Source organism: Camponotus vicinus, unplaced genomic scaffold (genome assembly GCF_025532165.1).
Source record: "Camponotus vicinus isolate PSW18456_S1 unplaced genomic scaffold, iyCamVici1.0 SCAF_7, whole genome shotgun sequence".
NCBI classification, from domain to species: Eukaryota; Metazoa; Arthropoda; class Insecta; order Hymenoptera; family Formicidae; genus Camponotus; species Camponotus vicinus.
In genome coordinates, this window is record NW_028141979.1 from 14,827,194 (window position 1) to 14,855,091 (window position 27,898).

At 46.9% G+C, this 27,898-nt stretch overlaps 1 protein-coding gene and 2 pseudogenes across 1 annotated transcript; all 3 read right to left on the reverse strand.

Annotated features, from left to right (window-relative positions):
* Positions 1 to 2,494: 2,494 nt before the first annotated feature.
* Positions 2,495 to 7,366, reverse strand: LOC145974205 (uncharacterized; annotated as a pseudogene).
* Positions 7,367 to 19,766: 12,400 nt separating this feature from the next.
* LOC145974207 (uncharacterized) lies at positions 19,767 to 20,755 on the reverse strand. Its single transcript, XM_083104019.1, has 3 exons — positions 20,607 to 20,755; positions 20,277 to 20,492; positions 19,767 to 20,154 (listed from the first exon to the last, which is right to left on the reverse strand). Exons 1-3 carry the CDS (start codon positions 20,753 to 20,755, stop codon positions 19,767 to 19,769), a joined length of 753 nt encoding a protein of 250 aa, XP_082960145.1.
* A 4,082-nt stretch (positions 20,756 to 24,837) lies between these two features.
* LOC145974208 (zinc finger protein 862-like) lies at positions 24,838 to 27,742 on the reverse strand (annotated as a pseudogene).
* Between the last annotated feature and the right edge of the window lie 156 nt (positions 27,743 to 27,898).

The following is a 27,898-nucleotide window of genomic DNA, read 5'->3' on the forward strand; positions in this document are numbered from 1 at the left end:
AACATTAACAATAGTATAATCGAATGGCTCGATGATACAGATGAAAGCATTAATGAGAATGATATACTAAATGTAAGTATTAAGATATATCACATCTATTTATATCTTGCAGAAAAAGCGAAAGCAGAACGTTGGGAAAAAATCTGTAATAATTAATTGATTGTTTTCAGTTTCTTTCAAATATATATTTTATATCCAAATGTGCACGCGAGCAGCATAATAATATATTCAATGTATTAATTTGTAGGTGTTGAAAAATCGAAATGCTACTGGTATGGAAGAAAAATCATCTAACAATGTTTTAAATATATATACAGCATTAAACAACGACAATGAAAATAACATTAATGAAAGTAGCGATTCAGATTTAAACACTAATAATAGAACACCGATAAACTTACATGTAAGTTTAAATAAAACTATGGCACATATTTTAAACTTTCTTCATTCTGAACCTTCTTATCGATAAAAGTGCTTCAAATGTGTGGCTTCTAGCCAATTAAGTAGTTTGTAAGTTTTTTTTTGGAACTTTTATTGTTCGCGAGCGGAATCCGACAGCGCGACGATAGGAACGAAAGGTCTTTCAGCGAAAAAAGTGCGCCACGTTTGACGAAACGAAAAGTGACATTTATTAAAGCCAAAAGTAAAAACAAGAGTGTTCAGTGCAGCGATTGAGTGATTCGCGGAACAGCGGTGTAACGGAGTAAGAGTTCCGCGATCTTCGCGAGCGGAATCGCGAGCGTTGCAGCGAGATAAGAGCGTTTTTTGAATTCGTAAGCGGTCGTATAATGCAGTTAATCAGCGGTTTAATAAAGAGATAGCGGAAGTCCGAGTGAGTAAGCGGTCGTTATAAGCGGTTTTACTATGCGGTTTAACTAAGCGGTTTAACAAAAGTGCGGTTTAGCGAAAAGTGCGAGACTTCGACTTGCTCGCGTGCGGTGCCCGTTATAAAGCGAGCGGAATCTTAAGCCCGTTGCGACGTGGCCCAATAAATTTTGTACTTTAGCAGTGACCTCAGGGCGCCGCGTACAATTGGCCGCCGATGAAGTCCGACGTAGACAATTCTTTAATTGTCATGCGCGCAACCTTTTTCGATCAGCTGATTGGCAATCAGCTGATCGTGACGTATGGGCGCGCATGCCCGTACGCTACGCTGATTTTGTCGACGGTTGACAATGTTATTGTCAACCGAATGTTTATGATCAGCGTTTCTCGATCGATGAAAAAAATGCGAGATAACGGGAACGATCGAGTTTTTCTGAAGAATCGAAAGCTCGAGAAGATTCTTGACGCCCGTTATATTCGAATTCTCGAATTATAGAATATTATGAGAAATTTAATCCGGGATGATTTTTATGATTTTCGAACATTTATCGATAAGAAAATGTGTAGAATACGAGTCTATTTTTATTTTATATATTTCTTATTACGTATATATATTATACGTACATGTTTTTCTTTTAGTGCATGGATAATATTTGAAAGGAAAAGGGCAGAAAACAGAAAAACAAAACATTGATAAAACATCTGCAGTAGGAATACTAACTAGCAAGATAAGTACACTACTTAGAAAAAGAAACCTTTCGAAACATGAAGATAGTCTAGGAAAAGTCTGTAAGGAACGCAAATATAAGAGACAAGAGTCTATAACTGAAAAAATATCGCAATATAAGATATTGGGGGACACAAAAATTGAGCTTGTGCAATTTATGGTAGAAGATTTAAAAACAAAAAGTGATATTGAAATAAAAATATTACAAACGCAACTAGAGAAGGAGAAATTGGAAGTACAAATATTGGAAAAAGAGCTAGAGTTAAAAGAAAACATGCTACAAAGCAAGCAACAAAAGTTACGTTTCTAATGTTTAATTTATATTTTATATTTTTATATTTTATTTAAGGTTTTCTATACTCTATTTAAGATTTTCATATAAAAGAGCCACAAAGATTAATTTTATTTTATAGCAAGTTTTGAAATTATTTTATCAAAAATATTGAATTTCTTTTGTTAGAACAACACAATAAGATTGTTTAAAAATATTAATTATTAGTTTTTCTATAAAATACTGAGTTTTTATAAACATTCTGCCAATATTTATAATTATTTTAAGAAAAATAAATATATTTCCGTTATTGCGATAACTATATATTTTAGTTTAATAATCTAATATTTTAGTTTAATAAATAGTTTTAAAGAAAATGTTCCTGTTTTTGTGATATTAAAATAATATTAATTATATATTTTGTTAAACAATAAATATATTTGAACATATAATATATATAAGTATTGAGCGTATAAAATAATATAATATATAAAAATGTGTATTTTTGAGTTAAATATATATTTTATAACAGACAAATTACATAATGTATTTTGTAACTTTTTATATTTAAACCTCTGTTCACATACACATTTATATCTGTTAAATTATTTATTTATAACTTGATTTCCAATATATCTCTTCAGATATAAAATTGGTATTCGATATTGTATTTATAGCAAGCTGAAAAAGATAAATATATTATATACAACATTGAATAATTTACATACATTATAATTATGTTAATATACAAATATTGACGAGTTTTTTAATTCATTGATTGATCAATCGATGAATTAAAAAACTTGTTACACACACACACATGTAATCTATCAGATATCAAAACGTTACTTTTATACAAAAATTTATGCTAACATACTTGGCAAAGTAGTTATGAATTATTTCTGTTCGAGTTGCTGCACCGTTAATTTCGTCGTTATTAATTCTATTGTTAATGTTGATATTACATTCTCCTAACATTTCATTCCATGGTAAGAGTAAATGCAATTCTGGATCGAGATTTGGCACCACATCATTATTCCTTCTGGCAATATTATGAAGTACATCTGTGGCGACAATGACAGACATTATTCTATGTAAATGGTATCGCATCCCAAGTGCTAGTATTGGAAATCTTCTTTTCCAGACACCAAACAAGCGCTCTATTATATTTCTTGTACGAATATGTGACTCGTTGTAAAGTCGCTCTGCAGCAGTTTGTGGATTTAGCGATGGAGTTACAAGATACTGCTTTGAAGGATAAGCAGAGTCTTCTAATAATAAACTATTGCCGTATGTTCCATCTTCAAAGTTTGCTCGCAAGCGACTATTGTTAAAAATAGTGCTGTCATGTACTGATCCTTGCCAACGAGCAACTACATTCGTTATTTCTAAATTACTATTGCATACTGTTTGAACATTTAAAGAAAAATAACCCTTTCTGTTGCGAAATAGTTCGGCATTTTCTCCACCTGCAATAATCAAAATATAAATGCAATATAATATTAATAAGCCTATTTCAGATAAATAAAGATAAAGATAATAATTAAATAAAGATAATAATTAAATATATGATTGTGATAATACTTACCAAATGATTGGACACGTACATATGTACAATCTATGCAGCCAATGACCCTTGGAAAGCAAGCAATATTATAAAAACCTAATTGTTCTTTTCTTATTTCTTCTACAGTACTTGGAAATTGAATATAACGAGGTCTCAGTCTAGCAATTGCTGCACTGACTCGATGAACTATATAATGCGCAGATGTTGTGCTTACACCAGAAAAATCACCCATTGTTATCAAAAATGAGCCGGTTGCATAAATGCGAAGTGTTAACAATAATTGCTCCATAGAAGATATGGCACTATTCCTAAAAAAATATTGTATATACACACCTTTTTCTTAATATTTAAAAATTTAATTATATAGTAATTTAATTATAATTTAATTATACAGTATAATTTTAACTTACCGGTTAGCAAATTCTAATTCTTCTCTTATTTCTTCTAATATTAACAATACAGAATGTTTATTTAATCGAAATCGCATTTTAAATTCTATATCATCTAATTCGTCAAAATAATTTAGACGTTGTTTAAACATTCTTCTTCGACGTTGTTCTTGATGATCATCAAGATTTTCATCACCTGAGAATGAAAGCACAAGATTAAATAAATTGGCCATATCTGAAAAATATATATTTAGAGCTACTTTTTTGTATCAGATAGACTAGTTACATTTTTAAACTGGACAGTAAAGAAGCTTTAAACGGCCAAAATTGGTCGCTTAAATTGAACGCAGTTTACATAAGTTTAAACTTGAACAAATCGTTGATTGAAATCAATATTTTGTTAAACTTTGGTTGATCGAATGTCATTAGGGATTAACGCTTTAAACTGCGTTGGTAGAAACGGGAATTATGCATTTAAATATCGCTATTTTCAATACAACTTACAAAAAAACGTCCAACGTATACAAAAAAATCTCATACGCAGAGCGAATATACAAATAGAAAGTCTACATTTCGAACATGTGCTAAACATTTAAAACATTTAATCGGCCCTTTTCAGAGCCAAAAAATATTTAGAACGTAGGAGCAATAATTTTGGATCAAAATTATTCGCATGTTTGGATCAAAATTATTCTAATCTACTTATTTTATTTTCAGTCGCTGCTTCGATGATATCAATTTAAAAAATCTCTTATTAAGTACGTTGTATTGAAAATAGATATTTAGATATCATGCATAATTCTTGTAAAACCTTTAGTGAAATAGTAAAATAGCGTACACGCTCAAACGCCACATATGCCGCGCGCGCGCTGACCCTGATACAAGCGTAATCTAAAGCGCTCATTCGTTAGCTTAAAGTTGCTCTCATTTAAAAAGTAATGCTCAGACGCAATTTTCCCAAAGGAAAAAGTTGTTTGTTTTGGTACGAGCAATCACGCTGTGCATTCCACATGCGGGAATTTTGGTACACCCTGTATATATGTGTGTATATACAGGGAGTTCTCGGTATCTCGGAACAAAGTAAATCCATAAGTAGATCTCGTTAAACTAAACTAAAAAATTCTATACCATTTCGCAAGAAATCACACAAAATTTCGAGATATTAATTAAAAAAGATCGGCCAATGTGCGTGGTTAGAAGCGCGCGCCGCCATTATGTTATAGTGAAACCGCCTTCGCCGCCACACGCTTCTAGTCAAACGCATTGGTTGATCTTTTTAATTAATATCTCGAATTTTTACGTGTTTTTGCAAAATAATCAAAGACTTTTTAGTTCAGTTTAACGGGAAGTTCAGTTTATCTACTTACTGGTTTTACTTTGCTCCGAGATACCTGGAACTCCCTGTATATGTAACGTACTTTTATACAGGGTGTCTGAGACGAGTGGCTTTCACTTGGACACAATGCAAATGGACACGGTGCAAATAGACACGGTGCAAATAGACACGAAACTTTGCACACGGTTCAATTGGACACAGTGCATTTGAACACAATAATTTTGGACACAGAAGAAAATTCATTTGGACACTGTTCAGTTGCACACCGGTCAGTTGCACACCGTTCAGTTACACACTGCTCAGTTGCACACCACTCAGTTACACACCGTTCAGTTGCACACCGCTCAGTTACACACCGTTCAGTTGCACGCCGTTTGCTTGGATATGTTACATAGGCGAACGGTTTACTTGAAAAAATTAGAAATGTGATTTTATTAATATGATTAGATTTTTGCTGCATATTTTATTTTTTAGAATTTTATTGCATAAATCTTCGCCTTAATAAATACTTGATAAGTCTACATTATACTAAAAATGATAGATACTGAAAAGATTAGCGAGGCCCCTACGCAAGGTAGAGTGTATTATGAATCGCAAATGAAAGCGTCCTATCTTGCGTATAAGTTTTGTTAATCTTTTCGGTATTTTTATATATATTTGTTTCTATAATAGATGTTAGCTTTATGAAAGATGGACTACCACCCTCCCCGCCAGCGCCCATACTAGAAACATTTAAATATTTACAATCATGAAACGCAATAAGATAGCTGATTATATTTTTTCAAATAAACCGTTCGCCTCTGTAACATATCAAAGCAAATAGTGTGCAACTGAACGGTGTGCAACTGAGCGGTGTACAACTGAGCGGTGTGCAACTGAGCGGTGTGCAACTGATCGGTGTGCAACTGAACGGTGTCCAAATGAATTTTTTTCAGTGTCCAAAATTATTGGATCTGTGGATTGGCACTGTGTCCAATTCAACCATGTTTCGTATCCATTTGCATCGTGTCCAATTGTAATGTGTCCAAGTGCACCGCTCCCGTCTGAGATCACCCGTACACCCCTTTTGTTTCAAAAACTAAGCATTTTTAAGAAAAATGTTTTAGACAAAAATTGTATGATTTTGAAGGGAACATAAGATGGTGTCATTGGTTACACCCTCAATAGTCGTTTGAAGGTCACGTAAAGGTCACTTTCAATTTCTTAAGTGGGACTCCTTACTTTTCATTGCATATTCTTGTAGCTTATCTCAAGAACTTTCGAAAACACTATAATTAAATATTTTTTCATTAAGTATTTTTCGAGTTATAAGAAAGGCTCTTGAAAGTGACAGTATTTTGACATAATATTTTGTTAAATAAATAAATATTTATTTTTCGAATTCCTTACTTTTGATTTTTGCAAGCAATACGAATGAATTAATGTAAAGAAACACATAATTGTTTTAAAGAAAAACTTGTTCTATAACTGCTTATTGCATATTCATTATTTTCTTTGCCTTTCACGATTCGAGGGTGAAAGTAGTATGTACTATGTGTTTGTGTTTGCTCAAGCGATGTGTTCAAACTGAGCACCATTTTCTGCGATGCATCTACTTTATTTTGAAAGCAATTGGCTGTTCGAAGAATTTCATCGACATCTAAGGATTGAATTGCTTCATTTATTCTACATATCATGTTGTTCCTCGTAGTCGAGCGTTTATGGTAAACCAAGTCTTTTATTTTTCCCCACAAATAATAATCAAGGACAGTGAGGTCTGGTGCTCGGGATGGATAATTGATGGGACCGTATTTGCCTATCCACCTGTTAGGAAACATAACATTGAATACTGCACGAGCAACTCTGGATGTATGCGATGGACATGCATCTTGCTGGAACCACATGTCCAGGCGCAATTGTAGAGGAAGATTTTCTAGTAAGACAGGAAGATTTGTCTCTATCAAGACGGAATATCTATCACCGTTTAGATTTTCGTCGAAGAAAATAGGACCTACGATTTGACTTCGAACAATGCCGCACTAAACATTGACTTTCCAAACGTTTTGATGATCCATTTCTCTCAACCAGTGAGGATTAACTTGTGCCCCATAACGGCAGTTCCAAGTATTAACAGATCCATCACTTTTAAATGTACACATTCGTCAGAAAATAAAATTTTTAAATAAAAATCAGGTGGTTGCTGTCTTATCCAGTTGCAAAATGCAAATCTTTGTCGGAAGTCGTTATAATTCAACGCTTGGTGAAGAGACATCCTATAAGGGTGAAACTTGTTTCCTCTTAAAATGCGCCAAATAATGTCACGACTAACACCAAAATATCGTTCTCGGCGTCTTAAGAGGATGCTGGACTTTCTTGTTTTATCGACTAAATCGATTATCATTTTGGACACCGAAATCTTTTTATTGATTACACAGAACAATAAACGTTTCTCCACGATTAAAGTATACATAGAAATAAAATGGGAACCTCCCGGTTGTATGTCAAAAACAAAAGAAAATTGAAAAATTATAGTTTTTCTATCGGCTCTTAGCGTCATGTCGTAACAATACTTGCTTTATATAAAAATTGTGCAGTTTATATGCATAAAATGAGATAGCTTCCTGTTCGAGATTGCATGAAAGAATATAAATGAACTTTCAGAAATGTTTAGAAGCCTAGTAAAAAATATTTAGATGTCTAAAATTTTCATTCATATGTGTGTGTGTGCGAGATCGAGGCTCAAGAGTAAAACAGAGCAGTAGATTAGTTGCGTGATATCGCGACAGACGGCGCTATAATCGGTTTGTGTGATAAGGAGAGACAATCTCGTACCATCCTTTTCTTCCATCTTGCGTGTAACAGTATACGTCAGTATACATGTACGCGCACACTAAAGCATTACACTCTTGCTTTTCCTTTCTCGTATTCCGCGTCATAGATATTCGCTGTCGCGCGGCGCCATAACAATCATACGCGAAACAAGCTGCGCGAAAACACCGTTACAACGGTTGTGTTGTAGAAAATATTCTGTGTGATATACATATACAAAATATATATATGTATATATATATGTATATATACAGGGTGTCCGGTTCGTGAGGGACCAAACGAAAAGTGGTGATAGATTGGGTCAAACTGAAAAGAAAAGTTCTCTACCATATTGCAAAATTCGCAATAATTATTAAGTTATAGGCAAAAATGTCTCAGCGCATGAGAAACGATCTGTCTACCGCTTCTTATACTCTGAGACATTTTTGCCTATAACTTAATAATTATTGCGAATTTTGCAATATGGTAGAGAACTTTTCTTTTCAGTTTGACCTAATCTATCACCACTTTTCGTTTGATCGCTTGATAATCACACACTACAAGCGATTTACCGCTTCTCATTCGCCGGGACATTTTTGCTTATTACTTAATAATTATTGCGAATTTTGCAAAATGGTAGAGGACTTTTCTTCTTAGTTTGACCCAATAAATCATCACTTTTCGTTTGGTCTCTCACGAATCGGACACCCTGTATATATGAATGTATATATATATAATATGTATATATATATATATATATACATACATACATACATACATTTTTTTTGGTATCGCGGGGGTAATGCGTTACGCATACCCTCACCCTAGGAGATTCGGGTGAGGGTTATGTGGGACTCTCGGCCTGACCTAGTAGCCAGACCGGTATACCCACTAAAACCCCCGCGGCGGCCTTCCGCGCAATGGAGGGGCCGGCAGGGAGCCGGAACTAGCTGATGCAATACATCGGTTACCCTGGCTGTTGCTCCCCTCCGCGCTTGGGACAGGACGGTTTGGTGCTTACTGCCGGGTCTTCTTCCCGGGGAGGGAGAGCATTTTGATTGGCCCTCCCCCTTACTCCTTCCTATTCACGGGTGGGCGTGGCCACGCCGCCCACCCGTTTTCCTTGGGGACCCGTTACTAGCCGCCGGGGGTCCCCACCCCACGGCGACTGGGTCCCGAGGGAATGCACTGCGACACCCCCTCTCAATGGAGATGGCTGGCGTAGTCCTCTGAGAGGGAGGGGGAGAAACGTGTCCCTCGCCTTCTATCTTGATATCGCTGCTATTTACCGGGAGTCTGCACGTGGTGCTCCCGATCCTTCTCCTCCACCCTCACGGTGGCTTCGTCGGGAGAGGGCCAAGGCCCTCTCCTATAACCCATCCCGTTTGTCCCTATGTGTGTGGGGGCGGCGGGTTCAATTGTGACAGGGGTGGGAGCACTGGCGGAAAATTCCGCTATCTTGCGTCCCACCCCCTCTTTTTTTTGTAACTCTGAGGAAATGCTTTATGCATACCCTCGCCCCCGGGGGAGGATCGAGGGTTATGCGGGACTCCCGGCAGTACCAAGTGTTGGTCCGCCGGTTTACCCGCTAAAACCTCAGGAGTGGCCTTCCGCACGTGTCTGGAGGGGCAGGCGGGGACCCGGAACTGGCGGGTGCAATACGTCGGCATCCCCGACTGTGAATCCCTTCTGCGCATAGGACCCGATGGTCTGAGATTTACCGCCTGGTCTCCTTCCCGGGAAGGGCTTTTATTTGTCCTCCCCTTCCTTCCTAACCGTGGGCGGACGGGGCCACGCCGTGGACCCGCTTGGTCACCTTGGCCCCCCCGCCCTTGGTGACCGGGTCCAGAGGGAATCGCACTGGGGGTCGTCCTCAGACGACTCCCGTGCATTCCTAGGGGGGGGTGGGGGTTCTCGGTCCTCCGTCTTTATCACTGACTTCGTCCTTAACTGGGCTTGAGGGAGCCGTAGCTCCCTCGCTTCGCTCGGTGCCGAGCATCTGACACAGCGAGGGGGGGAGGGGAATTTACCCTCCTTCCACCTCCTCGCCATCCCGTCTGTTACAATCTAGCGCTCGCGTACAGGGGAAGACTACGGGGGAGGCGTTGTCGTGTCTCCCCCTCTGTCTCAGCTCCCCTGTATGGGGGGGAGTATGGCCCCCCTTGCGAGCGTCAACCTTTGGCTCCTCCTGATAGGAGGGGCCCGGGGGGGAAGATGGAGGGGATACCAACGCCCCCCATTGTCCTCAGCTTCCTCCTCCTCCTCATCGCCGCTAACAGCGGCCGCCGCCGCCATCCCCCCCGCTGGTGCTGGTGGTGCTACCTCCCGACGGCGGATTCGTTCCGCCGTCTCTTTCAGCAGCATCACCTCCTCGCAGAAGGTGACGACGGCCCTCCAAGCCTCCCCACTGCCGGCCATTTTGGTAACCAGGACCGGCAGTGAGAGGTCCTCCCCAACTACCCCTCTGAGCGCACGGCGCTGCGCGTCCCACGCCTCGCAATCCGCGAGGGTGTGCTGCGCCGTGTCGCACAGGATGGGGCAATGGTGGCACACCGTGGTGAGTTCCCGGTTTATTTGACGCAGGTACTTTCCGAAGCATCCATGCCCTGTCAGTACTTGCGTCAACCGGAACGTAACCTCCCCCTGAGCCCTGTCAATTCACTCCGAAAGACAGGGCCGGAAGGCCCCGACGGTCCTCTGACCCGCAGTACGCGGGTATGAGAGGTGGGCATCCCACATCTCCAGCATTGACCGTCGGGCATGGATCCGGATGATCCTTTCCGCTCTGAGCGGCGGCTTTCTTCCCGTGGCCTCTAGAATCTCTCGCTCGCGCTGATAGACTTCAGCATACATTGCAGCGAGAAACTCTAGGGGGGGCCATCCTGCCAGGACGGTGGCCGCTGCATGGGACACAGTCCTGTAGGCCCTAACCACCCTGGCGGCCATGCATCTTTGGATGCGACGCAGCCTATCTTTGGCTTGTCGCCTGGCCGCCAGGTCCGCCGCCCATATGGGTGCGCCATATAGGGCCACCGAGTTGATGGTGGCCATATACATCCGGCGCACCCGACCATCCGGACCCCCAAGATTCGGGAGGAGCCGGGCAAGTGCCGCCGCGACTCTCTCCACCCTGGGGGCTAGGGCATCGAAATGATGCCCAAATGTCCATTTGCCGTCCAGCAGGAGACCTAGATACTTAATCCGGTCCCCCACCAGGATAGAGGTTCCACCGACACGGATGTGGGTCGGCGGCGGTACTCCGGAGGCTCTTCCGTAAAAGAACATCGCCTCCGTTTTCTGTACCGCCACTTGAAGACCCATGTCGGTAATTTCCCTCACCACGCGTGCCACCGCGATTTTGGCCCTGGCCGCTACGTCCCCCCAGCTGTCCCCCACGGCCACCACGAGAGTGTCATCTGCATAGCAGATGGCGTGGCAGCCGCGAGGGGGGAGGCAGGCAGAGTACTCTGTCGTACGCGAGGTCCCATAGTAGGGGTTCCAAGACGGACCCCTGCGGGACCCCGCAGCGGATACTCCTGGCATGCCGGCCACCATCCCGTCCGACATACTCCAAGTCCCTGTCCCGGAAATACTCTCGTATTACCCCCATGAGGTAGTGGGGGATCTCGCGTTCGCGCAGGGCGTCCGCCACCCGGTCCCAGGGCAGGGTGTTAAAGGCATTCTTGATGTCGAGCGACACCGCCATACACACCCTGCCCTCCGATGTCGCGGCCTCCGCGAGGAATCTGACGCATTTCACAGCGTCAATTGTGGATTTTCCCTCGCGGAAGCCATATTGTTCCTCATGGAGGTCTCCATTACGGGACAGGTGCTGAGTGAGGCGGGTTGTGAGAATTCTCTCGAAGATTTTGCCCACCTCATCCAGCAGACATATCGGCCGGTACGCCGACGGAGTACCCGCTTCTCTGCCTGCCTTTGGAAGAAGGACCAGCTTGGCCCTCTTCCATTGCTGGGGAAACTGCCCGTGTCTGAGGCACTTGTTAAAGATGTGCGCCCAAGAAGTCTAGGGCACGGACCCAAATATTTCCCGGTATGCCGTCTGGACCTGGGGCCTTTCGTGACCCGATCCTCCGGACGGCCCGGGAAAGCTCATCCCCGGAGACCAACTGTTCCTCGGCCAGTTCGTGGGGTCCGTCTAAGTTTGGACCCCACTCTAATGTGGACCCCTCCACCCAACGCGGGAAGAGGGTGTCCACAATTTCGCCGAAGAGACGTGGCTCCAGGGTTTCCGTCGCAGGGGACGTCCAGGCTCTATGCCTTTTTAGTACAATTTTATACGGACGCCGTGTCCTCTGGACACGTCCAGAGAAAGATGGGGATGTATGTGGGAGGAGGTCGGACGTGTCTTTACGCCCATTTGATCAACGAGCGACAGAATCCATCCATGGCAACGGCATCGACGCATATCCTGTGGAGAGAGCATTCACGCATTTTTCAACCTAACGAATAATTGCTAGAAAACAATATTCGCGGATTAGAAAAATATGTGAGGCGCAAGTGGCTGGATCGGGAATCGAACCCGAGTCTTTCGCTTTCCGGGCAACTGCTCTAGACCACTGAGCTATCCAGACCTCACACCTAATGCTGCTTTTTAACACAGTGATATGCGACTCCAGAGCGATGTTGGTATCTCACTCGATGGATGCAATGCCGATTGCCACGGAGGATCCCTGAAAGATCGCTCGCTGACCAAATAAGTGCCGGTGGAGGTATTCGCGTACATGCTGGCTTCCGACTGGCCTTCCGTATGAAACGGCACCGACGAGCACAACGCCGTAGAGTGACCACATCCCCCAAGATCCCTCTAGTATATACTAAAATCCCCACTGTACCAAATAGCAGTGGCGGATGGATTCTAACATAGGGCCGGGGCAGGCCTCCAGAGAAAGATAGGGATGTATGTGGGAGGAGGTCGGACGTGTCTTTAAGCCTCCAGAGGAAACCTCGAGAGGGCCCGGCGGGCCTGGACCGACGAGCGCCGAAGTTCGGTTAACTCGTCGGTCCACCAGTATGTGGCCTGTCTGGGGGGGGTGGGACTTGGCGCGGGGCATCGCATCATTACAAATGCGATGCATGCTGTCCCGCAGCCAATCCACCTCTCGGTGGATGTCCCACTCCCCCTCCTCCTCTCGTAGACCCCATGCGGTGGCCATGAGGGCGGTCTCTAACTTCTCATCATCGAGCTTCGTGAGGGCCCAACGCTTCTCGCCCTCCCCGGTGGATGAGCGTCGCACTTGCTGGCACGCGGTCCCGAGGACCACCTCTATGTATTGGTGGTCCGAAAGGGTTTCCCCCCTCAGATCCTCGACCATGCGCCAGCTACTGACTTTGTGTGCGGCACTCGGGGAGGCCATCGTGATGTCGACGATGGACTCCCCCTGCGGCCGCACACACGTGCTGCCACGGCCCACGTTCAGTAGACTAAGGCCGTGCCCGCCAATCCAATCCTCCAGGGGCTGACCCCTGGGATTCCGGCGAGTGTCGCCTCAAGCCGGGGACCTCGCATTGAAGTCCCCGGCTATTATGATAAGGACATCGGGGGCGTCGCGACGGATGTCGTCCGCGATCACCCCCACTCGCTCTAGGAGCGTATCAAATTCGCCGGAATCCCATCTCGGGGGGGCATAGCATGAAACAACATGGTAGGCTTCCCACTATGCTGCGATGTATCCCTCTCCTCTCCCGATGGACTGGAGAGGAGGGGAGAGATCGACCGCCGCCCTCACTATCGCCGCCGAGCCGCTGCTATACCCGACCCAGTTTGGGTTCTCTTCGGGGATCCTATATGGCTCGGCGACGATCGCCAATCCCATGCCACGCTCTGCCAGGCATTGCATCATCAGGTGCTGCGCCTGACGGGAGTGGTTGAGATTGGCCTGGAGTAGTCGTGTGACCATGTTTAGTTGCCACACGGCTCCTCCGATGCCACCTCCATGCGGGTGCTCCACATTTATAAGTGGAGAGCCGTCCGCGGGCACAATGCCCATCCTATCCTTCTTCTCCCTCTGCGGGAGGGGTTCGTATCCTCTCCTCCTCTTTGGAGAAGGGAGGAATGAAATCACTGTCCGCTTTCTTCACGGTAGGGGGGGAGCTTTGGTTTCCCCCGCTCTGTCGTGAGGTGGTGAGCTTGCCTCCTTGGGCTCTGCCCACCCCTCCTTTTCTCTTTTTGGGGGCGTTGCACGCCCTAGACCCTGCCCTGTGCGCGGCCGGGCGCCCCAAGTCTAGACAGGCTGGGCAATTTATTGGCCATGCACAGTCCCTCGCGACGTGTCCGGGTTGACCGCACCTATAACATTGTGTGCTCCGATCCACATTGCTCGGGCATTGGGCTCTGACATAGCCCTTTCCGAGACACTTGAAGCACTGGAGGGGCCTAGCCTCCAGTGCCTCAACGCGGGCGTGGGTCCAATCGATCTTAAGCCTCCTGGCGGCAGTCAGCATGTTCGTCACCGCCAGGGGGCATCTTGCCCAGGCCGTTCCGAGGCCTCTGCAGGTCGCCCTGATAGGTCCTACTTTGACCTGCTCAGGGGAACACTTTCCGGCAGAGGCTATCGCTTTCGTGAGGTCCCCCTCCTCCACGGTGTCGCAGAGATCTCTGATTCGAATCTCCGTGGGAGAGAGGCGCGACACCCGTACTCCTTCCCTTCCCGCAAGGGCCTCGCTGACGCGCTTAGTTAGCGCGTCAGCCTTCTCATGGTGGTTGGAACTCCCCACCTCGAAAATTTGGGCCCCCGTGAATGACAGCCCTCCTGGCCGTCATTCCTTCGATTCCCAGGCTGGCCGGATCCACCTGATCCATGGCCAGCCTGAGAACCTCCTTATATTGCCCCTCGGGGCATGTGATGATAACCGCGGCTGTGCGCAGTACCCTACGTTTCTTCCCCTTTTTTCCTCCCCTCTTCGAGGAGTGTAGGGGGTTGAGCCCGCAGTTGAGGCTGAGGAGGAGCTAGTCTCTTCCCGGCTACTTTCGACTTCGCCGGGGCAGAGGCGTTTTCTACGCGTGCTGCGTCGGCTGGGCCCTTGCTTTTGCGGACTCCTTTCTTGATCACCTCCGTTCACTCGTTGTCTCCCTTACCAGGAGGCTGCAGAGCGGGTTTAGCGGTGGTGGTCTGAACCCCCTTTTGGAGGGGGTTTCTCCCTTCCCCTGGCCGGGCCTCAGTTGGCCCTTGGGAAGTTGAGGGGGGCGAAGCTCCCCTCCTTCTCTTCGGGTCCCTTGCGGACCGGCTGGCGGGGCAGGGGTCTCCCCCTTACTCCCCTTTTTCCCCTTCTTCTTCTTTTTACCTCCCCTCGGTGCCTCCGCGCTCACAGCGGTAGGCTCCGGAGGACTCGCCTCCCTCTGGAGCTGTGTGTTCCCCCTCTGAGGCTTGGAGGCCTTTGCCTCCTTGTCGATGACTGAGGGGGACACATATTGCTCTAGAGTTAACTGGGCGGAACTAGACCGAGCGGAGCGGCTTGGAGCGAACCCATATGAGGTTGACTCCGAAGGCATGGGGGGAGGAGTATACTTCTACCCTCTTAGGGAGCTCAGCTTACTCTTGATTGAATTTAGCTGGCTCCACAATGTCTTATATTCCGGCCCCTTCTCGTCACCTTGGAGGTTGATGTTCTCCAGGATAAGAGTCAGAGCGTCCCACCCCTTAATGTCACCTTCTCCTGATAGGAGGTGAAGCCCCCCTTTGTAGTCTCCTGGTTAATGGCCAGGAGTCTGGGGAGGAGGGGCTGTCTTCCTCCTCCGCGTCCGTCTCTTGATCGCTCGCCATCGCGACCGCCTCCACCTCGCTTCGGCGAATTCGTTGCAGCATTACTGCTTCGCAGAAGAAGGAGACGGCGAACTACGCCTCCTCGCTGCCGACCATTTGGCTTACCAAGGCCGGCAGCGAGAGGTCCTCCCCCACAACATTTTTCAGGGTACGGCGCAGCGTATCCCACGCTGGACACTCCTCCAACGTGTACTGCGCCGTATCCCTCCCATTCCCACAGTGGTGGCAACCGGGAGTGGCTCATTGGCGCACCGTTCGATTGGACACGTTACATTTGCCCACCGTTCAATTGGACACAGTTCTTTTGCGCACAGTTCTTTTGCCCACAGTTCTTTTGCGCGCATTACTTTTGCCCACATTACTTTTGCCCACATTAATTTTGCGCACATTACTTTTGCCCATAGTTCAATTGCGCACATATACTTTTCCATGCGAAGGAAGGTTCCACATGGGTTTGCAACGGGGTGGGGGGCGGGGGTGCAGTCTGTGCGTGTACTTTCCAACGCAAACTGGGATTCCACATGGGTTTATAAAACTGTGGGCAAAAGTAATGTGGGCAAAGTAATGTGGGCAAAAGTAATGTGCGCAAAAGAACTGTGGGCAGAAGAACTGTGCGCAAAAGAATTGTATCCAATTGAACGGTGGGCAAATGTAACGTGTCCAATCGAACGGTGCGCAAAAGAACTGTGCGCAAAAGAACTATGTCCAATTGAACGGTGGGCAAATGTAACGTGTCCAATCGAACGGTGCGCAATCTTATGTGTCTAATAGCACGGTGTGCAATTGCAACGTGTCCAATTGTACTGTGCGCCAATGAAGGCTTCTCGTGGCAACCAGTGGTGCGCTCTCTTTCTATGTGACACAGATACTGGCCGAAGCATCCGTGGCCTGATAGTATCAGTGTTATCCGGAAGGTGACCTACCCATTCTGCGAGGCAGGGCCGGATGGCGCCGACTGTCCTCTGACCCGGTGTTCGTGGGTCAGAGAGGTGGACATCCCACCTCTTCAACATGGACTGTTGGGCTTGGAGCCGGATGGTCCTTTTGGCCCTTTCCGGTAAGGGCCACAAACTCCTCCTTCGAATCTCCCTTTCTCTCTCGTATCTGCTGATACATAAGAGCGAGGAGATTCAAAAGGGGCCAGCCCGCCAATAACGAAACCGCCGCGTGAGACACCGTCCGGTAGGCCTTTACTACCCTCGCGGCCATGCTACGTTGAATTCGACGAAACACGTCTCGTGCTCGCCGCATGGCCGCAAGTTCTTTGCCCAAACGGGCGCTCCATATAGGGCCACCGAGTTGATGGTGCTCACGTAGAATCGGCGGACTCTGCCATTCGGACCCCCCAGATTGGGGAGGATTCGGCCTAACGCCGCCGATATCCACCCGGAGGGCTAGGGCATTGAGGTGATGCCCAAATCTCCATTTGCCATACAATAGGTGACCGAGGTATTTTAGCCAGTCTCCTACCATGATGGAGGTCTCACTTATCTGGATCCGGGTCTCGGGCGGCTTTCCAGAGACGCGTCTGTGGAAGTATAGCGCCTCCGTCTTGTGTGGTGCCACCTGAAAACCGCATTTATGCGGCGGCTGCAACACTAGTTGTGGCGCAGAGGGGCATCACCTCCACGCCACGCCCCCTCGGTGGTTCCGGGGGGCGGAGTCGGAGCTCGTGTTTCCCGCTCGAGCCCCGGCCCCCCCGACCACGAAGTGGGCCTCCCTTCCCCCCAAAGGGGATAGGGATTCGGGCAGACACTCCGGGGCCGCACCTATCTTGTCCCTCAAGGGGTGCGCTCCTTCCTCTCCCCGTGGAGGAGGATGGATTCGGCACCTTTCAATTTCGAACACCCCCGGAGGACGCCGTCTTTTCTTCTACTGGAGTGCCGCTATGGGGAGCAAGCGCTCCCCAGAACGGCACCCCTCTCTCTCCTCGGCAGGGGGAGGGGCGACCGGATTATCGGACCCCCGCCCCCTGTCGAGGTCATCCTTCCCCGTGGGTGCTCGGGGGAAGGTGGTGAGGGCTTTGGTGCCTCCGCCTTCGGGGAGGCGGACCCCCGTTCGGCGGAGGAATGCCCCTATCTCTCGGCGGATTGGGAGGGCCCCGCGCCGTGCTTTGCCTCGCCTCTCCCTCTCCGCGTCCTCCTTCTGCAACATAACTTTACCGCAGGAGGACAAACTCTTCCATGCCTGTTCGCTCCCGACCGCTGCCGCCAGCACGCCGGGAGCGACAGGTCCGCCCCCACCGCGGCCACGAGATCCCCGCGCTCGGCCGCCCACGCCGGGCACGACTCCAGCATGTACTGCGCCGAGTCGCGGGGGTGACCGCAGTGATGGCATTCCGTGGTGTGCTCTTTCCTGATACGACACAGGTACTCACCGAAACATCCATGTCCGGTGAGCACCTGTGTCATCCTAAAGGTGAGTCCGCCCATGACTCTTTCCACCCATTCGGGTAGACAGGGGCGGATGGCCTCGACGGTTCGCCTCCCTGGCAAATGGGGATCCTCGAGTGACCTCAGCCACTCGAGGATCATGTTCCGTCGAGCGTGGTACTTGATCGTGCGTCGGTGTCTGGGGGTTACCTGGATCCTCCGTTCTCGGAGCCCACGAACCTCTCTGTACATTTTCGCGTACATTTTGGCCGCGAGCTCCAGGGGGGGCACGCCCGCCAGCACCGTCGCCGCCGCATGGCTCACGGTTTGGTAAGCCCTTGCTGCCCGTAGAGCCACCCGCCGCTGAAGTCTGTGAAGCAGGTCTTTCAGTCGACGGGTGACTACTACCTCCTCAACCCACACCGGGGCTCCATAAAGGGCCATCGAACCGACAACCACGGCGTATACCCGGCGAACCTTCCCGCCCGGTCCCCCGAGATTCGGGAGCAGCCGGCTGAGTGCCATCGCTGCTCCCTCCACCCTCGGGGCCAGACGGCGGAAATGTTCGCCGAAAGACCAGGTCGCGTCCAAGTGGAGGCCAAGGTATTTAATACCCTCCCCAACCTGGACACGAGCATCACCAACTCGTATGGAGGTCTGGGTCCGTGCGATCCGTTATGGAAAAAGACCGTTTCGGTTTTTCGGGTCGCCACCTCCAACCCCATCTCCTGGATAGACCGCACCACGCAAGCAACAGCTACTTCGGAGCGGGCCGTTGCTTCCTCCCAGTCTTGTTCGCCAACCAGCACGATTGTGTCATCCACATAGCAAACGACCATGCTGCCGGCGGGGAGGACAGTCCGAAGGACATGATCGTAGGCGAGGTTCCCAATAACGGGTCCAAAACTGAGCCCTGTGGAACCCCGCAGCCGATCTCCCTCTCTCGCATCGCCCCATCGCGATCTGCGTACATTAATCTCCTGTCCCGGAAGTAGTCCATGACCACTGCGGTGAAATAGCGGGGTACTCTGTGATATTCCAGAGCCCCCACGATCCACCGCCACAGCAGGGTGTTGAAGGCGTTGGAAATGTCCAACGCCACAGTCAGCAACACCCCGCCGTCCTCAACCGAGATCTCCACGACGGACCTAACACGCAGAATGGCGTCAATGGTTGATCGTCCGCCGCGGAAGCCATACTGGTTCTGACTCAGGACCCTCCCGAGACAGGTGGGCAGCGATGATCCTTTCAAGGATCTTACCCGCCTCGTCCAGCAAGCAGATTGGGCGATACGAGGAGTTTTCCTTCGGCTTGCTCTCCTTGGGGATGAGGACCAATTTGGCCCCCTTCCAGACCGGGGGGAATGTTCCTTCATAGAGGCACCTATTGTAGGGGTGCCTATGTTCGGTCAACTCTGTATAGGCCAGGGCTCATACTTTGCCATGGACGCCATCAGGATCCGGGGCCTTTCTGGCCTCCTTTATGGCGTTTTTCATCTCACCTTGGGTAACCCCGAATTCGTCCATCCACTCCGATCCGTGATGTGGGCCGGTATGTGGGATTGCACCCTCTCCCCTCGGGAAGAGGGTGTCCACTATTTGTCAGACGAACCGGGGCTCCAGGACCTCTGTCAGTGGGGACGCCCCCCCTCTCAGTTTGTTAAATACTATTCTATATGGGCGTCCCCACGGGTCCTGGTCCAGGGCGAGTATTAGCTCGTCCCAGGCCCTGGCCTTCTCCTTTCTAATGGCGGCACTGAGGGCGCATCGGGCGGCACGGTACGCTTCCAGCGCCGCTTCCAAGGTCTCGGCCCTCCTGGCCGCATTACTGCCCCTTCGGGCTCTTTGGACCACTCTACTGGCCCGGACGGAGGAGCGCCGAAGGTCGGCAATCCCCTCCAGTAGGCGGTCCTTCTGGGGGAAGGGCGGACCCAGGGCATAGAAGCGTTACACGCATTTCGTATAGTGCCCCGGATCCATTCTACCTCTTCCTCGAGGTCCTCTGCTGCCCTTCCCCCAGCCTCCCTGGCCCAGATGGCGGCTTGTATGGCCGCCATCAGGGCATCCTCGTTTAGTTTTTTGAGGACCCATTCCATATATCTGTGATCAGACAGCGTTTCGGCGTCTCCCTCTAGTTTCTAACAAGGCGCGCGGCCGAGGGGGTGACCCATGTCAGGTCCACAATGGATTCCCCTTGTGGCCGCACGCAGGTGCTCCTTAACCCCATGTTTAGTACACAGAGGCCAAGTACCGCCGCCCACTCAATAAGGACCTCGCCCCTACGATTTTGTCGTGGGGAACCCCATACAGGCGACTTCGCATTGAAGTCCCCCGCGACCATGATCGGGACCGTTTGGGGGAGTCTTCTCATGCTCTCTTCCATTTCTTCCAGTCTTGTAGAGTACTGGGCGAGGTCCATGCTAGGCGTCAAATAGACGCTATACACAGCGATGCGCCCCCATAGTACAGCGATGTATCCCTCCCCTCCCTCAGTACAAGTGCAGGGAGGGGCATCCGCCGTAGCTCTCTAGTGGATAGCCACTCGGCAACACCGGGATTTCATCCACATTGGATGATGTGGTGGTATCCGGTATGGCTCTGCAACTATACCCAAGCCGTAGTCATGCTTGGCCATGGTGTGCAAGATCAGGTCCTGTGCACGTCTGGCATGATTCAAGTTGATCTGTAGGATCTTGATCATCCTACGGATCTCTGTCTTTCATCTCCACAGTTCTATCCGATGAACTGTCCGGGGAGTCTTCGGAATACCTCTGTCCTACTCCTCCCTTTCCCTCGTTGTGAGACTTGGCTCTGACCTGTTCCTTCCTCTTGGTTTTAGGTTCTGACGCCTCTGCATCTGCGTCAGAATCCTCGGTACTCTGCTCTTTCGAGGGTTTCTTCCTTTTCCCTATGCGGGAAATGATAGATTACATTCATCTTCTCGTCTTCCTCTTGGGAGTAGCCTCCTTGGATTCCCCCTTCTTCGGATGGAAGTGGGGTCCTCTGAGGCTCTCCTCCTGGGAGGTCCTCCCCACCCTGCGGTGGATGAGGGGATCTCACACTCCCTGTTCTTTTCCTGTTGAGGGTTACCCCGTCCTTGGATGGAAATGTAACTCTCGGCCTCCTTTGCTCTTTCGGTTTCTCCCCTGAGATAGAAGGGACTAGGAGGGCTCCAGGTTTTGCCGTCTACAGTCGCTCTTTCCTCTTTGCGAAAGTTGAAGAGGCTGAGGGGGTGGCAGTTTTCACCACCTCCAGTTTCCCTCTCTTCTTTATAACGGCAGATTGGCAGTTTGGGCTGCCGGTCTTGTGTTTGGCATCATAGCCCTTGTTTTGACAAGCGAGGCATTTTACCTCTCCTGTGCAGCCTTGGGCTTGGTGCCCCTTTTCTCCACACCTGTAACACCGACCTCTATAATCGGCGGTATTCGGGCATCTCTCGGCTACGTGCCCGCCCTCCAGACATTTAAAGCACTGGAGGGGGCGTTCTCTGAGCAGTTTAACCCTCGAGTTGCTCCATCCTAAATGTATCCTTCCAGCCGTCACAATTCTATTGGCCGCATTTAGCGGGCATTTGAGCCAGACGGTCCCCAGTCCATTGGGCACGCGTCTAATGGTGCCCATCGTGATTTCGTCGGCATTGTATTGTTCAATTTGTGTCACAACTATCTGGATCTCTGTCGGTGTTATGGTGTCGTCCAAGTCTTTTACCCTTAATTCCGCAGTCTTATGCGGGCGGGTTACTTTGACTTTCTCTTCCTTCTCGAACAGTTGTCGGAGTTTGGCTGCGAATTTGTTGGATTTTTCGTTCTTGTCCTCACCGGATATTTCGAACTTATATCCTCCATTGATCGCTCTACTCGTCTTCATGTTTTGGATACCGAGGTCGGCCAGACTGATGTTAGTTCTAGCCTTCAAAAGTATCTCCCCGTATGTTCCTTCCGGACATGTTAGCAGAACAGCCGCCGAACGTGGCTCCTTCTTTACCTTCCGTGGAAGTGGAGGGGAAGTGGTACTGTCCCTTCCTTCTTTCCCTTCTCTGGGGCAGAAGTGTGGGTTTCCCCTTCCTTCTTTGCCCGCCTCTTCGCCTTTCTACCGACCACCGTGGCAAATATCTCCGTCTTGATCGTCGAGTCGGATCGGCTTACCTCGGCCACTACGTGTCCCTTGAGCGGGATCTGTTAGCGCACGGTGTGATAGCGCACCAACTCGATAGCACACGAAAAATTGAACACAATTCCCGATAGCCCACGTCCCTTTAGCACACATCCCGATAGCACACAAAGTAAATCGCGCACAATCCCGATAGCACACCAATGAGAAAGTACACGCACAGACTGCACCCCGCCCCCCGCCCCCCACCCCGTTGCAAACCCATGTGGAACCTTGTGTGCTATCGGGATGTGTGCTAAAGGGACGTGGGCTACCGGGAATTGTGTTCAATTTTTCGTGTGCTATCGGGTTGATGCGCTATCGCACCGTGCGCTAACGGGACCCTCCTGTGTCCCTTCTCTGGGGCAGAAGTGTGGGTTTCCCCTTCCTTCTTTGCCCGCCTTTTCGCCTTTCTACCGACCACCGTGGCAAATGTCACCGTCCCGATCGTCGGGTCGGATCGGCTTACCTCGGCCACTACGTTGTGTCGAGTGGCCGCTGTTGTGCCCGTCTGTACCCTTTTCGCCGGTGTCTGGGTCTTTCCAAGAGGCGTCCCAGTCTTCTTCCCTTGCTTTCCCTTAGCTGAGGGTTTTCCCTCTTGCCACTATGGGTTTTCCAGTTCAGACCTCAATTTCTCTCTGGTCTTTTGCACCTCCTCAAGTTCCCTCCTTAGCACCGTCTCTTTGAGTCCCAACTGTTTCTCCGCTTCCTTTTCCTTTCAGGTAAGGGACTTCTCACTCGGAGGAGCAATCACCTCATTGCTCTTCATCTTGAGTAGGTTTGTAGAAATAACTTTTTGGTGTTGGACTTTACTGGCACCCGATGTGGTACCGTCCACCATTCTCCTCCTCTCCATTTTCCTTCCCCCGTCCTTGTTCCGGTCACCTAGGGCTCCCCCATCATTAGATGGAAGTGGGGCTCTCTGTGACCTTCCCTTTATGAAATCCCCCCTGCCCTTAATGGGTAGAGGTGGGGATCTCGTGTCTTCCTTCTTCCGACCCCCGAGGGCCGCCCCATCTTGGGGTGGTTGTGCGATTCTCGGCGGTTTTCCTGCTGATCTTCCCCTTCCAGTTGGTCTATCTCCATGAGGGAGGAGTCAGGAGGTTCCCCTTCTAGTGTCTGCTTTATTACGTCATCCATCGGTTTCCTTTGCAGCATGCTCTGTCTGCCTGCTTTAAGCTCGAAGGCTTTTTTCAATTGCACATTCTCGAGTTCAAGGTTATCAATCCTCGCTCTGAACTGCTCTAATTGTTGTGCCATCTCTGAGTCGTTGACCCTTTTTATCAACATGACAAGGCCGCAAACATGCCGCAACCGCGGCTGTAGCCTCTTTCATGTTCTTTACGCTGTCTCCTTTCATGCCGTGGGCGCAACCGGATACAGCGTTCATTCTGCCAATTTGTTCCATTACTATGGCCGCAAGATCTCTGGAAGAGGTTTCTTGGAACTCCTCTTCCCAATTGGCTGCTTTCTCCAGCCACTTCTTGCGGCCCTTTACTGGAGCGGGATTAGTAGGAGCCGTCTAAATGGCATTGATTCGCTCAATTTCCTCGCTCCTGTCTCTTTCCTTTCGTTTGGTTTGCCTCATTTGCTTAACAGCACACGCTCCTGTAGTCGCCTTCCGGCCCCTGCTACTATACGACTGCCTGGCTTGAACTGCCACTGCCCGTTCCTCCTCTGTGTATGACGAGTCTTCATGTTCGGTTTGTTCGTATACGTCTTGCACGGTTTGGTTATAGTGCCCGGTTTGTACCTCGTCCTCGGAGCACGTTTCCCTCTCCGAGGTATCGCCGTTGTCCACCCTAGTGGGTTTCCTGTGGCGTACTTTTGAGTTCTCCTTCGCATCCACTCTGTGTAGGATTACCCTGGGATCTTTACTGGTGGCTTGTGTCACCTCCTGTGCCTCTAATGTGTTGAGTGTGGCACCGTCTTCCTGCGTCAGTGTGGGAGCCTCCAACGCGTCCATAGGCGTTACCCCATTGGACGCCTCAGCGTCAGCTACCGGACTCAGGTCTCGGTGAGGATCGGTAGTATCCTCCTCAGCGGGATCCTTCCTTCCGCAGCCTTGGCTGCGACTGCGCTCGCGGCTCTCCTGCTTCGTGGACGAGTGTCCAACGGAACGCAGATTCCGGCGCTTGGAGCGACCTCTTCGCAGGTCCCCCGGTCTCTCGTTGTCGAGCAGGCTTGACATGGCTTTCCGGCTCTTCACTGTTCTTTTCATTTTTATTATTTTTATTTTTTGAAGAAGAAATGGAATTGTTTAAAGAAGTCATCTTTGGTTGTTCCCATTTTCCGTGACGGCTCCGCCGACCAGGGTGTACTCTCACCGATTGGGGGTGCTCCAAACTGGACACGCCCCCGACCGGGTCCCGAATTCCCCCGGGGGGTCGGAATATGCTTAAGGCTGGGGGAATGTGCATCCCCAACACGTAGCTCCGGCCCCTTACACACCCGTGAGGGTTGTAACGCCCCCACGGGCTTTCGGGATCCCACGCCTCCGACTACGTGGGCACCGTCACGAGTGGCGCCACCCAGTGGGCCCCACGGACGGATGGGACCGGGGCAGCCGCTCCCCTACTCCGGTCTTGCTCGCCGTGGCAACCAGCCACCCCCCAACCGGTAATTACGTCCGGGTCAAGGGGCATATTCCGTCCCGGTGGGAGCAGTGATGCCAGGCGGGTCAGGTTTTTCGCGCATGCGCAGCGAACGCGGCCTCAATGAAGTATCTAATACAGATAAAAAGGTGTGCCGCTGATCGCCCGAAAAAATGTTCTCTTAGAAAATTCTTCCGAGTAATCAACGGCACACATTTTTATCTGCGTATATATGCGTATGTGTTTACACACACACATAATATAAAATACATAAAATATACACAATATAAAGTACATAAAATTACTTATAAAACATTGGTTATTAAAATACATAAATTACACATACACAAAATAAATAAACATATTAATAAAACTAAAAAATAAGCATCTTTTTTACATATAAATATAAAAAACAATCTTATATGTATATTAAAAATAGTATTAATATATAAAAACAATAAAATAAATTTATTTTGTAATAAATAAAAAATATTTATAATTAATTTTTAAAAAATAATATTATTGACCGTTTTTTTTTTTTTCGATCGACGAAAGGGGAAAATGCATTATGCACACCTCGCTAGCCGGTCAAGCGAGGTAGTGTGGGACTCTCACCCACTAAAAACCCCTTCTCCAAAAATAAATAATTAATAAAAATTAAAAAATAAAATATTGCACATGAAATTGCACAGCAAACTATATAATATATAAAAATAAATTCTTATTGTTAAGTAAAAATAAATATAACAATAAACTCTAAAATAATAAACTTTGAAAAATAAACTCTGAAGTAAAAACTCAAAAATAAACTCTAAACTAATAAACTAAAAAAATAATATACATGCAGCGTGCATAAAGAAAATAGTGTCATGGCTAGATAAGTAAAGCTAATAGAATGCAAAAGCTTTCATGCAAAATAGTACAAAAAAACAAAAATTAAAAAAAAATTTTATTATTTTTATAAAACCATCAGATTTGCGCTATGTCTCCATATAAATTTAGCGTATTATGCAGTTCTAAATGCCTTGCGTTCACGTCAAAATTAATACAATTTTTTTCCGCGTCTTGAAAGCTGGACCGAATTATACAAATCGCGGAAACTGTATCATTAGATAATCGATTTCGTTTTTTATTTCTAACATCAGTTACAATAGAAAAAATTCTTTCGGCCTCAGCATTTGAGTGTGGAAGAGAAAGGATTATTTCAACTAACAATTCTAAATTTGGAAATATTTTTGTTCCATCTAAATTTTTAGAGTTTAATATATTTTTCCACATCTCATCTATTTCAAGAGAAGCTAATTCTAGTTTCTTTTCTTCATTAAAGATTGAAGGTAAAATCCTCCATTCAAAAGCTAATTGAGTGATATTATTGTGTCTAATTCGCGTAGCAATATGAGTCAAATCTTTAATTTTATTTCTACCTTCATTATATAAAGCTATTTTCGGATCTAAAAACGTTAATTGCTGAAAAAAGAAATCATTACACGGTAAACGTTTTAACATTTCTTGAACTGCAATAATATAAAAATCTAAACATTTAAATTTAATTTGTTGCGCACATTCTAAAGATAAAGTTTCTAAAAAACTTTCACATTCCGATCCTACATATACATTATCTATATGTTTTATATTCTTTCGATCATTTAAATTTAAAATAAAAATATCATTTAATACGTCAAGATTTACAAAATTTTGCGCAAATTGAAATACTAATTGTTTACTGCTTTCATATAATTTATGTATTAAAATATTACGCGATTGAAATAAAGCGTTAAAATTATTTAAAAAATTTAAAGAATATTTCAAAAATAATAAATATGCTTTAATTGAGTTATTATTCAAACTTTCTAAAATAATCTCTGCCGATTTTAATTTATCTTCAACTACTGCTAAAATAAAATAATTTTTTAACACTTCCCAATTTTCCAAAAGTCTGAAAACACATTTATGTAAACTAAGCCATCTAGTATTGGATAGTTTTAATATTTTATGTCGCTCTATATCAAAAAAATTTTGAAATTCAACCAAAATTGCACATCTCTTTGCACTGCCCGAAATGTAAGTGGCAATTCCTTTAATTAAATTTTCGCAAGATGAAGGTAATTTTTCACAAGCTTTACTAGCTACGAGTGCAGACGAATGACAAATACAATTTAATGTTATTAATTCCGGTATTTCTGATTTTAAATGACTCATAAAAGAATTATTGCATTCTATCATAACAGATGCATTGTCACACGCTAATCCAATAATATTTTTAATGGGAATTTCTTTTTCTTCCAAAAAATTTTTAAATGTTTCGAAAATTTTATTTGCTGAACAATCTGTCGCATCTAAACTTAATAATTCTAATAATCGAGTAGAAACTTTTTTATTTAAAGGAGAAACATACCGAACTAAAATGCACATTAATTTATTATCTGATATATCTGTGCTTTCATCAACTAAAATCGAAAATCTACGCATTTTTAAATATTCAACGATTTTTTCTGATTCGTGTTTTGCAATAATATTTGTGACAATACTTGAACACTTTGTTCGAGCAAGTGAAAGATCTTGTGCAATTTCAGAATCTATACAAATGTCTTTTAATAATGGAATTAAATGATCTACGGTGGAAAAAGCAACATTATGCTCCGCGAAAAAAGCAGCTAATTTTATTTCCGCGCGTTTGACTCTATCTTTATGTGATAATATATTATTATTATTATCATCGGCTTTATAATTCAACATTCTTATTTTCTCAATATGTTTGACCGTCCATGTGAATGTTCAATTAAATTTGTTTTCCGACAACTGATAGTTTTATTACATGCTGTGCAAAGCGCTTTATTTTCTGAAGGATGAGGAGCTAACCATCCTTTAAAACTACTTTCATCTAGCCAAGAAATTTGAAATTCCCTAATTCTACGTTTCTTAATAGCTCCTTTATTAAATTCCATCTTTTTTAAATATTAATAATATTTATTAACTTACCCAAAACTCTCCTAACCAGACCTGATCGTTTAATCCCGCCAAATCGTTCTTTATTTTTATTGCACCAAAGGTATAAATAAACTCACTATTATTAACACTCACTATTAACACTCACTACTGTT